The sequence below is a fragment of the Leucoraja erinacea genome, unplaced genomic scaffold, assembly GCF_028641065.1.
Source record: "Leucoraja erinacea ecotype New England unplaced genomic scaffold, Leri_hhj_1 Leri_364S, whole genome shotgun sequence".
Classification (NCBI taxonomy): domain Eukaryota; kingdom Metazoa; phylum Chordata; class Chondrichthyes; order Rajiformes; family Rajidae; genus Leucoraja; species Leucoraja erinaceus.
This window is the reverse complement of record NW_026576265.1, coordinates 98,883-111,863: the sequence shown is the minus strand read 5'-3', so window position 1 is coordinate 111,863 and position 12,981 is coordinate 98,883. Positions and strand designations below refer to the sequence as shown.

The 12,981-nt window shown below is 45.7% G+C and overlaps 1 protein-coding gene across 3 annotated transcripts in view; it reads left to right on the top strand.

Moving 5' to 3' along the window:
- LOC129693602 (NACHT, LRR and PYD domains-containing protein 3-like) overlaps positions 1-12,756 on the top strand; it is a 31,517-nt gene extending 18,761 nt beyond the window's left edge. Inside the window, exons 6-12 of one of the 3 annotated variants that reach the window (XM_055630395.1) lie at positions 3,922-5,659; positions 6,080-6,166; positions 7,520-7,690; positions 7,846-8,016; positions 8,164-8,334; positions 9,311-9,478; positions 9,628-12,753. In XM_055630395.1, coding sequence (XP_055486370.1) covers positions 3,922-5,659; positions 6,080-6,166; positions 7,520-7,690; positions 7,846-8,016; positions 8,164-8,334; positions 9,311-9,478; positions 9,628-9,715 — 2,594 coding nt within the window. In that variant the 3' untranslated portion in view covers positions 9,716-12,753. Of the gene's footprint in view, positions 1-3,921; positions 5,660-6,079; positions 6,167-7,519; positions 7,691-7,845; positions 8,017-8,163; positions 8,335-9,310; positions 9,479-9,627 lie in introns of all 3 variants that reach the window. The other 2 variants (XM_055630397.1, XM_055630396.1) reach the window with 2 other exon arrangements.
- The last annotated feature ends 225 nt before the right edge of the window (positions 12,757-12,981 follow it).

Here is a 12,981-nt window from a genome sequence, read left to right as displayed (position 1 = left end):
TTGTTCAGTCTTTTATAATTTTACATGTTTCTATAAGATCTCCCTCATCCTTCTAAACTCCAGTGAATACAAGCCTGGTCTTTTCAATCTTTCCTCATATGACAGTCCAGCCATCACAGGGATCAATCTTGTGAACCTACGCTGCACTGCTTCAATCACAAGGATGTCCTTCCTTAAATTAGGAGACCAAAACTGTACACAATACTCCAGTTGTGGTCTCACCAGAGCCCTATATAAACTGCAGAAGGACCTCTTTACTCCTATACTGAAATCCTCTTGTTATGAAGGCCAACATTCCATTAGCTTTCTTCACTGTCTGCTGTACCCGTAAGCCAACTTTCAGTGACCGGTGTACAAGGACGCCCAGGTCTTGCTGCACTTCCCCCTTGCCTAACCTAACCTGTTCCTGATTTTGTAAACCCCCCACAAATCTGGCTGTTTCTGACACAACACTGTTTAACCCCCCCCACAAACCTGGCAGCGTCCTGACACACCGTGAAACCCCACACACACCTGGTTGTTCCTGACTCTGTAACCTCTCACCGAATGCATTGCTTCCTTCATGACTCCCTGGCCTGCTCTTCCATGTACAGCACCCATTCCATTTCTAATGTCATTTCTCCATGAACATATAATCATGGAAAATAGGTGCAGGAGTAGGCCATTTGGCCCTTCGAGCCTGCGCCGCCATTCAATATGATCATGGCTGATCATCCAACTCAGTATCCTGTACCTGCCTTCTCTCCATACCTCCTGATCCCTTTAGCCACAAGGGCCACATCTAACTCCCTCCTAAATATAGCCAATGAACTGGCCTCAACTACCTTCTGTGGCAGAGAGTTCCAGAGATTCACCACTCTCTGTGTGAAAAATGTTTTTCTCATCTCTGTCCTAAAGGATTTCCCCTTTACTCTTAAACTGTGACCCCTTGTCCTGGACTACACCAACATCGGGAACAATCTTCCCGCATCTAGCCTGTGCAACCCCTTAAGAATTTTGTAAGTTTCTATAAGATCCCCCCCCAATCTTCTAAATTCTAGCGAGTACAAGCCGAGTCTATCCAGTCTTTCTTCATATGACACTACAGTGGTGGGACTCATCAGTGGAGATGACGAAACAAGGTACAGGGAGGAAGTAGAACAACTGGTGGACTGGTGCGGCAAAAATAACCTGGAATTGAATGTCGAAAAAACTAAGGAGATGGTTGTCGACTTCAGGAGGGCGCAGCCAGAGCATACACCGCTCAACATTAGTGGCACTGCAGTGGAGAACGTGGAGAGCATAAAGTTCCTCGGTGTGCAGATAACGGACAACCTCACCTGGTCCAGGAACACCACTGGGACCGTCAAACGGGCCCATCAGCGACTGCACTGCCTGAGGAAACTAAAACAGGCCTCACTCCCCACCAACATCCTCAGGACTTTCTACAGGGGCACGGTGGAGTCTGTACTCACGTACTGCATCAATACGTGGTACTGCACCTGCAACTGCTCGGACAGGAAGGCTCTGCAGAGGGTAGTGAGGGGAGCAGAGAGGATTATTGGCGTCTCCCTACCCTCGGTACAAGAACTGTTCCAGAGCCGCTGTCTGAAGAAAGCACAGAGAATTGCCAAGGACAAACTGCACCCCCTCCACACACACCTGGATCTCTTGCCATCAGGCAAGAGATATCGAAGCATCAAAGCCCGGACTACGAGGCTGCTAAACAGCTTCCTACCACAGGCGGTGAGGCTGCTAAACAGTCACTCTGCACTCACAGTCACTTGACTTGACTCTGCGGCTGGCACGGACACTTTAATAACTGGCACTGGCCACTTAAATCAGCGGCCCCGGACATTTTTTTATGATTGGTTTACTGTATTTTAACATTGTGTTTTTTACCTGATTTTAACTATTTATTCTGTTCCATCAGGGACTGGATTGTTTTTTTTTTAGTGTTATTATGTGAGAAGTGTTTTAAATTTCATGTGCGAGACTCCGCTATTCACTGGGAAACGTCTTTTCATTTTGCACTGTACTTGTTGCTTGCAAGATGACAATAAAGGTTGATTGATTGATTGATTGATTGAAAGTACTGACATCCCAGGAATCAGTCTGGTGAACCTTCTCTGTACTCCCTCTATGGCAAGAATGTATTTCCTCAGATTTCGAGACCAAAACTATACACAATACTCCAGGTGTGGTCTCACCAAAACCCTGTACAATTGCAGTAGAACCTCCCTGCTCCTATACTCAAATCCTTTTGCTATGAATGCTAACATACCATTTGTTTTCTTCACGGCCTGCTGCACCTGCATGCCTACTTTCAACGACTGGTGTACCATGACACCCAGGTCTCCTTGCATCTTCCTTTTTCGTAATCGGCCACCATTCAGATAATAGTCTACTTTCCTGTTTTTGCCACCAAAATGGAATACCTCACATTTATCCACATTATACTGCATCTGCCATGTATTTGCCCACTCATCCAGCCTATCCAAGTCAGCTTGCAGCCTCCTAGCATCCTCCTCACAGCTAACACTGCCCCCCAGCTTCGTGTCATCCGCAAACTTGGAGATGTTGAATTCAATTCCCTCGTCCAAATCGTTAATATATATTGTAAATAGCTGGGGCCCCAGCACTAAGCCTTGCGGTACCCCACTAGTCACTGCCTGCCATTCTGAAAATGACGGGTTTACTCCTACTCTTTGCTTCCTGTTTGCCAGCCAGTTCTCTATCCACATCAATACTGAACCCCCAATACCGTGTGCTTTAAGTTGTCCTTTCCCCATCTGTCCTTTCCCCACTTTGCTTCCAACCATGCAGGGAAACAAAATGTCTTTCTAATTGAAGCTACATGCAGTTTCACCGATGACGCTGAACAATTGACTGTCACGATCGGTCATCCCAGTCCCCTCTGTCTTTCGTCCACCACAGAAACCGAGCGTGAATCACAGATTAGTACCTCATCTCCCAGTACAATGCGTGACAGACAGCCTTCTGGACTCAACATTAATCGCAATACATTTCAATGATCAGCATCACCTTTCCCCTTCCACCCCCCCCCCCTCTCCCACTCGCTCTTTCTCCCCTTCAGCAACTCCCAATCTCCTCCTCCCCTCTCTTTGCCTCTCCCCTCCCATTCCCCCTCCCATACACCCCTGCCTCTCGCCCTTCCACCCCTGCACCCATTCCTTCTCCCTCTGCCCCCTTTTTTCTCTCTCTCTCTCTCTCCCTCCCCTTCTGCTCCTCCTCTGTGCCCACCTCCTTCCTCGCACCCTGATTTCCCCCCTCCCCACATGTGCTGCCTGAGCTGCTGGGTATTTCCCTCCAGATGTCCCTCTGAGAGAATACCCCATGCCCTTTGCCCTGTCTGTGCCCAGCAGATCAACACTGGCTTTTTCAAAGTCTGTGTTTAAACCCAAAATAAAATGTGTTTGTCATGGGAGAATCAACTTGAGGACATGGAGGGACCAGTGAACTGTCTGGGGAACGGTCTCACTTTCACAGCGCAGTTAATATCAGAATCTACTTGGCTGGTGATTTTCTTAGCCGTGATTCGCTGTCACCTCGCTTGTCTGTAACCAGGTATTTCCTTACTCCACTGAAATCTGTAAATTTAATTGAAGGGCATTTAACTCATTCTTGTTGTAGATGGTTTATGCATGCAACCTATAATGTAGCTACCTCATCACCATTAACACGCCCTCTCATATCAGTATAACTATGATCTCCTCCCCTCTCCTCCTCCCATTTTGTCCCTGTACGCCTGAAAGCTGGGTGCAGCCAGTGCTGGGACGTGTGTGCCATGTGCTATAATAAAGACTCTAGTAAAGGTTACAGTGTGTCAGACTAAGTCCCTTTACACTTGTAATCTTGAATGGTGAGTTTTGAGTTGAGCCATCTAACATTGTGTCCATTATCTGCCTTTTCCCGTGCAAGATGTTCAACAGGAACACAAGGAGACTCTGCGAGCACAGACTGAAACGCTGAGTGTGAACACGATCCTGATGAAGGAGAAGGTTAAGGTTTTCCCGTTGCTTGATCGATACGCTGAGCTCACAATCATCTCCACTGTTCGAGATCGGACACTGGTAGAACATGAGCTGCTGGCAAGAGGCCGGGACCATGAAGAGTGGAGAGAGAAATGTCTCCGGGGAAACCTCGAAAAAATTAGGACAGATCAGTTGTTCCAGAGCAGCTTTACCCGGAGGAAATCCCGATCTGGGAGTTCAGCATCAGTGGCCGGAGTCCCGGGGATTGGAAAAACAACAATGGTGCAAAAGATTGTTCATGACTGGGCCACGGGGAAAATATACCAACACTTCCAGTTTGTTTTCTGTTTCAAATTCCGGGATTTGAACATTACTAACTGCAGAGTAACCCTGAGGGAACTGATTCTGGAACAGTATCCTTACTTTGGGAATATCCTGGGAGAGGTCTGGAAGAACCCACAGGGATTGCTGTTTATATTCGATGGTTTGGATGAATTCAAGGGCAGAATCGATTTTGCTGACAGTCGGAGAGATACAGAAACTAAGCACCAGTGCCCAGATCCCGAGTGGCGGTGTGAAGTGTCTGACATTGTGTACAGTTTAATCCAGCATAAGCTGCTCCCAGGGTGTTCAGTGCTAGTGACCACCCGCCCCACTGCATTACATTTACTGGAAAAGGCAGAGATCAGTGTCTGGGCTGAAATCCTGGGATTTGTTGGTGAGGAACGGAAGGAATATTTCACCAGGTATTTTGAAGATCAGACGGTGGCAGCAGCTGTTTTCAAACATGTGAAGGAGAACGAGATCCTGTACACCATGAGCTACAACCCCTCCTACTGCTGGATCCTCGGCCTGACATTGGGCCCCTTCTTCACACAAACACACCGGGACCCGCAGCGAGTTCCCAAGACCATCACCCAATTATATTGCTACTTTATTTGCAACATCCTGAAAAACCATGGCCGTGAGATTGAAAACCTCCGTGAGGAGTTACTGAGGGTTGGTCAGATGGCCTTCACTGGAGTGTCCAAGAAGAACATTGTGTTCACAGATGAAGATTTGACCAAATACAATCTGCAGCCTTCCCAGTTTCTGTCCGGGTTCCTGATGGAACTTTTGGAGAGAGAGGATTCAGCCCGGAGCGTGGTGTACACCTTCCCGCACCTCACCATCCAAGAGTTTGTAGCCGCACTTACACAATTTCTGACTGTAGATCCCAGGAATATCGTGAAATTCCTATCTGAAGCCCACAGCACGACAGACGGGCGATTTGAAGTATTTCTCCGATTTGTCGCTGGTCTCTCCTCCCCACGGTCAGCTCGGGTCCTGGAGGAGTTTCTGGGTCCATTTCCTAATGAAACAATCTGCCGAGTAATTGACTGGGTGAAGGAGGAGGTTAAACGGCAGGCTGGAAACACATGGAGTGAAGCTGGTAAACGGAGCCTCCTGAACACGATGCACTACCTGTTTGAATCTCAGAATCCTGCACTGGCTCAGCAGACACTGGGATCTGTGGAAACACTTTCATTCCATGGACTGGGACTGACCCCGATGGACTGTGCGGTCCTGTCTCATGCCATCAGGTTCTGTGATACAATCAAACACCTCGATCTGGGGGACTGCCGCATTCAGTGTGAAGGTCTCCAGCAGCTGGGACCGGCTCTGCACAAGTGTCAGCATTTGAGGTAATTGCCCATTTGACGTTAATACAGAACTGTAAAATTGGTTCACTATTTTGTTTTCCGTCACCACGGCACCATTCCTATTTTACGCTGTCCGAGTTGGCATTGATTGATTCTGCTGCCTCATTCCCCCTCGCCCAGGTTGCCGGTGGTTGACTCTGTCCCCTCTCCCCCTGGTCTCCGGTGGTTCAATACTCCCCCCCACCCCACCCAGATCGCCAGTGGTTCCCCCTCCAGGTGTCACGTGTGTTGCAACCTTTCTCTGTACAGGGAACATTTCCCGGTTAACGGGGAAAGAGAACACCACAACCACAGAGATTTATTCAATCATTTGCTGAGGGGCTTCCAGAAATATCAGTTTTGGAGAAGTTATCTCAGCCCCGGTGTTTGTATCAGTTTGTTTCTTACTCTGTCTGTGTTTAGACTGGGAGACAACCACTTGGGAAATTCCGGAGTGAAACTGGTGTCTGCGGCTCTGAGGAACCCGGACTGTAAAATACAGAAACTGGGGTAAGTCCCAGACTGTGAGAGATTGTGTTAATTGTGTCACTGATAAACACTGGGAATTTGCACCGTCTCCTGTCTATCTGTGTCTCATAGAAGCATAGAAATTAGGTGCAGGAGTAGGCCATTCGGCCCTTCGAGCCTGCACCGCCATTCAATATGATCATGGCTGATCATCCAACTCGGTATCCCGTACCTGCCTTCTCTCCATACCCTCTGATCCCCTTAGCCACAAGGGCCACATCTAACTCCCTCTTAAATATAGCCAATGAACTGGCCTCGACTACCCTCTGCGGCAGAGAGTTCCAGAGATTCACCACTCTCTGTGTGAAAAAAGTTCTTCTCATCTCGGTTTTAAAGGATTTCCCCCCTTATCCTTAAGCTGTGACCCCTTGTCCTGGACTTCCCCAACATCGGGAGCAATCTTCCTGCATCTAGCCTGTCCAACCACTTAAGAATTTTGTAAGTTTCTATAAGATCCCCTCTCAATCTCCTAAATTCTAGAGAATATAAACCAAGTCTATCCAGTCTTTCTTCATAAGACAGTCCTGACATCCCAGAAATCAGTCTGGTGAACCTTCTCTGCACTCCCTCTATGGCAATAATGTCCTTCCCCAGATTTGGAGACCAAAACTGTACGCAATACTCCAGGTGTGGTCTCACCAAGACCCTATACAACTGCAGTAGAACCTCCCTGCTCCTATACTCAAATCCTTTTGCTATGAAAGCTAACATACCATTCGCTTTCTTCACTGCCTGCTGCACCTGCATGCCTACTTTCAATGACTGGTGTACCATGACACCCAGGTCTCGCTGCATCTCCCCTTTTCCTAGTCGACCACCATTTAGGTAATAGTCTGCTTTCCTGTTATTGCCACCAAAATGGATAACCTCACATTTATCCACATTATACTGCATCTGCCAAACATTTGTCCACTCACCCAGCCTATCCAAGTCACCTTGCAGTCTCCTAGCATTCTCCTCACAGCTAACACTGCCCCCCAGCTTAGTGTCATCCGCAAACTTGGAGATATTGTCTTCAATTCCCTCATCCAGATCATTAATATATATTGTAAATAGCTGGGGTCCCAGCACTGAGCCTTGCGGTACCCCACTAGTCACTGCCTGCCATTGTGAAAAGGACCCGTTTACTCCTACTCTTTGCTTCCTGTTTGCCAGCCAGTTCTCTATCCACATCAATACTGAACCCCCAATGCCGTGTACTTTAAGTTTGTATACTAATCTCTTATGTGGGACCTTGTCGAAAGCCTTCTGGAAGTCCAGATACACCACATCCACTGGTTCTCCCCTATCCACACTACTAGTTACATCCTCACCCTCATTCTCGCTCATCTCCAGGCTGGATGATGTCGGTCTCACAGATACTGGAGCCAAGCATTTCGCCTCCGCTCTCAGTACAAACTGCTCACTGACAGACCTGGAGCTGAGTGGGAATAACCTCGGAGATTCCGGAGTGAAACTGATGTCTGTGGCTTTGTGGAACCCGGACTGTAAACTTGAGAGACTGGGGTAAGTCCCACACTGTGAGAGATTGTGTTTGCACTCACTGGGTGTCTGACACTGAACATTAATATGATCAGTAATTGTGTCGCTGATAAACACTGGGGATTTGCACCGTCTCCTGTCTCCCTGTGTCTCTCACCCTCACTCTCTCTCATCTCCAGGCTGGACAATGTCGGTCTCACAGATACTGGAGCCAAGCATTTCGCCTCCACTCTCAGTGCAAACTGCTCACTGACAGACCTGGAACTAAGTGGGAATAACCTCAGAGATTCCGGAGTGAAACTGGTGTTTGCGGCTCTGTGGAACCCGGACTGTAAAATACAGAGACTGTGGTAAGTCCTAGACTGAAAGATTGTGTTTACACTCACTGGGTGTCTGACACTGAACATTAATATGATCAGTAATTGTGCAACTGATAAACACTGGGGATTTACACCATCTCCTGTCTCTCTGTGTCCCTCAATCTCTCTCATCTCCAGGCTGGACAATGTCGGTCTCACAGATTCTGCAGCTGATGATCTTGCCTCCGCTCTCAGTACAAACTGCTCACTGACGGAGCTGAACATTGGGGACAATGCGCTGGGAGATTCCGGAGTAAAACTGGTTTCTGCGGCTCTGAGAAGCTTCAACTGTAAAATACAGAGACTAGGGTAAGTCCCAGCATGTGCGGACGTGGCGTAGAAGGACGAGAAGCAGAAGCAAAGAAAGAAATGGAAGCCAAATAACCGAACGAAATGAAGGGATGCCTAAAAGCCAACTAACCAAAATGGTGGGATGTCTAAAACTCACCGAAAGGGCGCTCTGCCGAAACGCCATCTCACCGAAAGGCTGAGTTGCCAACAAGCCAACTCACTGAATGGCTGATCTGCCGAAAAGTCAAATAATGGATATGACGTCGCCGGGGGGGCGGGACTTGTCAGCGATTGGTCCGGGACCCATCGCATCACTGGCTGGTGGAGACGGGAGGGTGGGGGTCATTTTCCCACACAAGCCATAGATGACTAGGCACTCTGAACCCGAGCACCAAGTTGTAAGCGGCTGAAGGAGCGCAGCCCGTACTCGGCCACGGCCTCATTCCCCCCTCGTGCGACTGCGCTGTGACGGGCTGTGTGTCAGTAGCGCTGGTTGGAGCAGAGGTGTGGGACAGGCTGGTCCCTCCGCCCACCCAGAGTTACTGACCGCAATGCACCTCCAAACCCCACACCAGGAAGATTAACCACACCGACCCCCAGCCCGCAACCCACACACAGGGTGATTCACCCCCGACACCCACACTGGGTGATTCGCCCCCACCTTGACCCCAGGACCCCGACCCACAGACTTAGGCTTTTAGGCCTCCCACCATTTTGGTTTGTTGGCTTTTAGGCGCCCTCCCCCCCCCCTTTTTCGGTTATTTGGCGTTTCGGCTTTGTTTCCGTTCGGTTATATGTATTTGCTTCGGCTTCGTGTCCTGCGATGCCACGTGCAGGTACCAAGTCCCAGACTGTGAGAGATTGTGTTTACAGTCACTGGATGTCTGACACGGAGCATTAATATGATCAGTAATTGTGTCACTGATAAACACTGGAGATTTGCACCGTCTCCTGTCTCTCTGTGTCCCTCACCCTCACTCTCTCTCATCTCCAGGCTGAACAATGTCGGTCTCACAGATTCTGGAGCCGAGGATCTCGTCTCCGCTCTCAGTGCAAATCCCTCACTGACGGAGCTGCAACTGGGGAACAACTCCCTCACAGACCGATGTGTCCCCGCTCTCTGCCGCCTCATACAGACCCTCCCGAGACTGGAGCGGATCTTGTGAGTGTTTGTGTTAATGTTTAATGGGGATCTGCGGGCTTCTCCTGTGATTTTGTTCTGTAAATGTTGTTGAAATATTAACCCCAGTCCCTGGTATTGACACTGTTGTTTAATCTATTTATTTTCTCTTCATTCCTCTTCTGTTTCAGGCTGATGGGGAATCAGTTCAGTCGGACCGGGGAGAAGGAACTGGGGTCGCTGCAGGAACCCAGACGCGGACTGAGTGTGACCGTGTGAACATCTCTGGGTGTGAACGTCACCACCCTGGTGACCAGAATATTGTTGGCCGTTTCGCTGCCCTCCCCTTTAAACGGCCGTCCTCCCCTTTACGCGGCCGCCCTCCCCTTTAAACAGCCACGCTCCGGGATTAAACTACAATGGTTCCAGGGTCGGGCGGGCGGTGACGTCAGAGGCGGCCCTGCCTGCTGTCACGTGACCCGGATACGCGGCGCTGCTGCTGGTGCCGGATATCCGGTGCTGCCCCCAGTGGGGGACAGTGGAATTGCAGCCGGACCTGCAGGATCCCGGATGTGACGTAATCATCAGCGGCCCCCGCTCCTGCTGCGAATTGATGGTGACAACAGCAGCATTGTTCAAACTTCATTCACACAGCAATGTCTGTTACTGCTTTATCATTAGTAAATCACATGTAAATAGTTTATTACAGTAATTTATATTACTAAAACTAAGATCTTGACCACTTTCGGACTTTATGTTTCTTGATTTCCGAAATAACGCCGCCACTTCTGGCCGTCATTTTTGGCCTTCTTGGTTAGAGTCCCCCTCCACTAGCCTGGGCCGGAGGATTTTTCCCCTAGATGAAAAATCAGAGAGGTATTAATGTTTTTAAAAAATGGAGCCATTCTCTCTGCTGCCCCCGCTGGCGGCAACGGGAGGACTATAAAATCCGGAAGTGTCGTGCCTCACTCAGCCTCTGCGAGATGGAGGAAACGAGAGGGTCACGGCTCTCTGAGCTGCGAACACTGAACGCACATCAACTCGACGGTGAGTCCTCTCGATGTGATTGTAGAGTGTTTCCTAAATTGCCTTGGCTTTTAAAAAAAATTCAGAAAATGGATTGGTTGTAAAGTATTTGCCAAATTGCCTTGTTTTTTTAAAAGTTTTCAGAAAATGGATTTTCAGAAAACCGCTATTAGGGAATCCCCTAATATTTTTGGTATTGTACGCAGGAATAAGACACATAAGCTATTTATTTATGGAGATGATCTGTTATTATTCATTTCTAACCCTGAGAAATCTATTCCGGCAATAGTAGCACTGCTTAATCAATTTAGTAGTGTCTCTGGTATCAACTAAATTTTAGTAAGAGTGAGCTGAACAATCTAGTTTCGAATTGTGGACAGTTTCCACTTAGACTACGGAAGGTTTTACTTATTTAGGTATTAAGATTACAAAGAAACACAAGGATTTATTTAAAGCTAATTTTACGCCTTTATCATATCAAACAACAGTTTACTAATTGGTCACCAATGTCCATATCTTTAATTGGCCGAATCAATGCTATTAAAATCTTGCCTAATATTTTTTATTTATTTCAGACGATACCAATTTTTATTGCCAAATCTTTCTTTGATATTAGTGATTCCAAAAATTCTTCATATATATGGCAGAATAAAAATTCCACGCATAATAAAACATACTTACAGAAAAAGACGGTGGTTTGGCATTGCCGAACCTCAGATTCTACTATTGGGCAGATAATGTTTGTTATTTAAAGTTTTGGACAAAAGATTTAGAAGATGAATGCCCAGCATGGATGAATCTTGAACGTGATTATATAAAATGTCTATCATTGGCTTCTATTCTAGGGGCCTCGTTACCTTTACAATTATGAGATTGAATAAATGTACGACTAACCCGATAATAAGACATACATTTCGAATATGGTTTCAATTTCGTCAGTTTTTTGGACTGAATGATTTTATCTTATAAGACCGATCATATCTAATTTTCTCTTCCAACCTTCTAGTACTGATCGAACCTTTCTGTTATGGAAGAGGAAGGGATTAGTATCTTTTCGTGATTTGTTTTTGGAGGGTTGTTTTATGTCTTTCGAACAACTCTCCAATAAATATAATTTACCTAATTCACACTTTTTTAGATATTTACAAATTAGACATTTTTTATTTTAATACATTTTTATTAGAGGCATCTACCAATTAATAATCTGTAATCCAAACCGGTATAGACTTTGTTTAGCGGTTACATATTAGGCATCCAGGTTTCCATGGACCCAGTTACCAAAGTAGCTGGGATCCTCCTTTATCGGTTACCTATTGTCTCTAATTATTTATTTATATTTATAGATAGAAAGAAAGAAACAAACAAACAAATTAGAGAAATAGAATAAACTGTCAATAATACAACTTGGGAGATAGGTCCGTAGGTCAGAGAACATAACTATTCATCTAGTTCTGGGTTCAGGCTTCATTCCGGCCTCCGTGCCAGTCCGATCTACCCCTTCAAGTAATCTATAAATGGAAATCATATTATAATAAATAATTCTGGTTTGTCAATTAAGACAAATATAATTGATTCCAAATCTAATCTCTCCGACATCTCCGTAATCCACATCTTGATCGTGGGACTGTGGTTGGGTTTATCCAAAATGTTAATATACATTTTTCCCCCAATTAATATACTGTAATCAAATAAATGTCTTTGGTTTATTGTGAGTTTTAGGTAATGTTCTGATATGCCCAATATTATTAATTTGGGGTCGGGATCCATTTGGATATTAATGACTACAGAGATTATTTTAAAATAATCCATCCAGTAATTTTTAATTTTAATACAGTTTACAAAAGTATGGGTTAAGTTAGCCATTTGGCATTGACATTTATCGCAGATAGGAAAGATATTAGGAAAAATTCTATTTAATTTTGTTTTAGAATAATGCAGTCTATATAGTACTTTAAATTGTATTAAAGAGTGTCTGGTATTTAACGAACATTGGTGTATATGTTGTAGGCTTCCGTCCCAAATATTTTTCGTTATAGGTTGAACTAATTCCTTTTCCCATGCTTGTCTGTATAATTCTGTCAGCGGATTCTCACTGTCTAATAATATATTATAAATGTGAGATATTAATTTGACTGTGTTTGGGTATTTATTCAAACATTCATCTAGAATATCTAGTTCTGTATTCTCGTGTATGTGTTTTAACATAATCTTTAAGTTGTACATATCTAAAAAAAATATTTGAATGTAATCCGTAATTCTGTTGTAACTCCTGAAACGAGAGTAAAATATCATATCTATAAAGATGTCCCATATTTTTAATTCCATAATGTTTCCATTGTACAAACCCTTTATCCAACACTGAGGTTTAAATGAGGGATTATTTGCAATGGGGAGAGAAAGTGATAAATTATCCAATTCTAATGTCTTCTTTATGTCTTCATCAGTTTAATTACCAAAATGTGATAATATTTCAACTGTGTTTTAGATTCATATCTGGACAAATCAGCAAAACAAAGGAG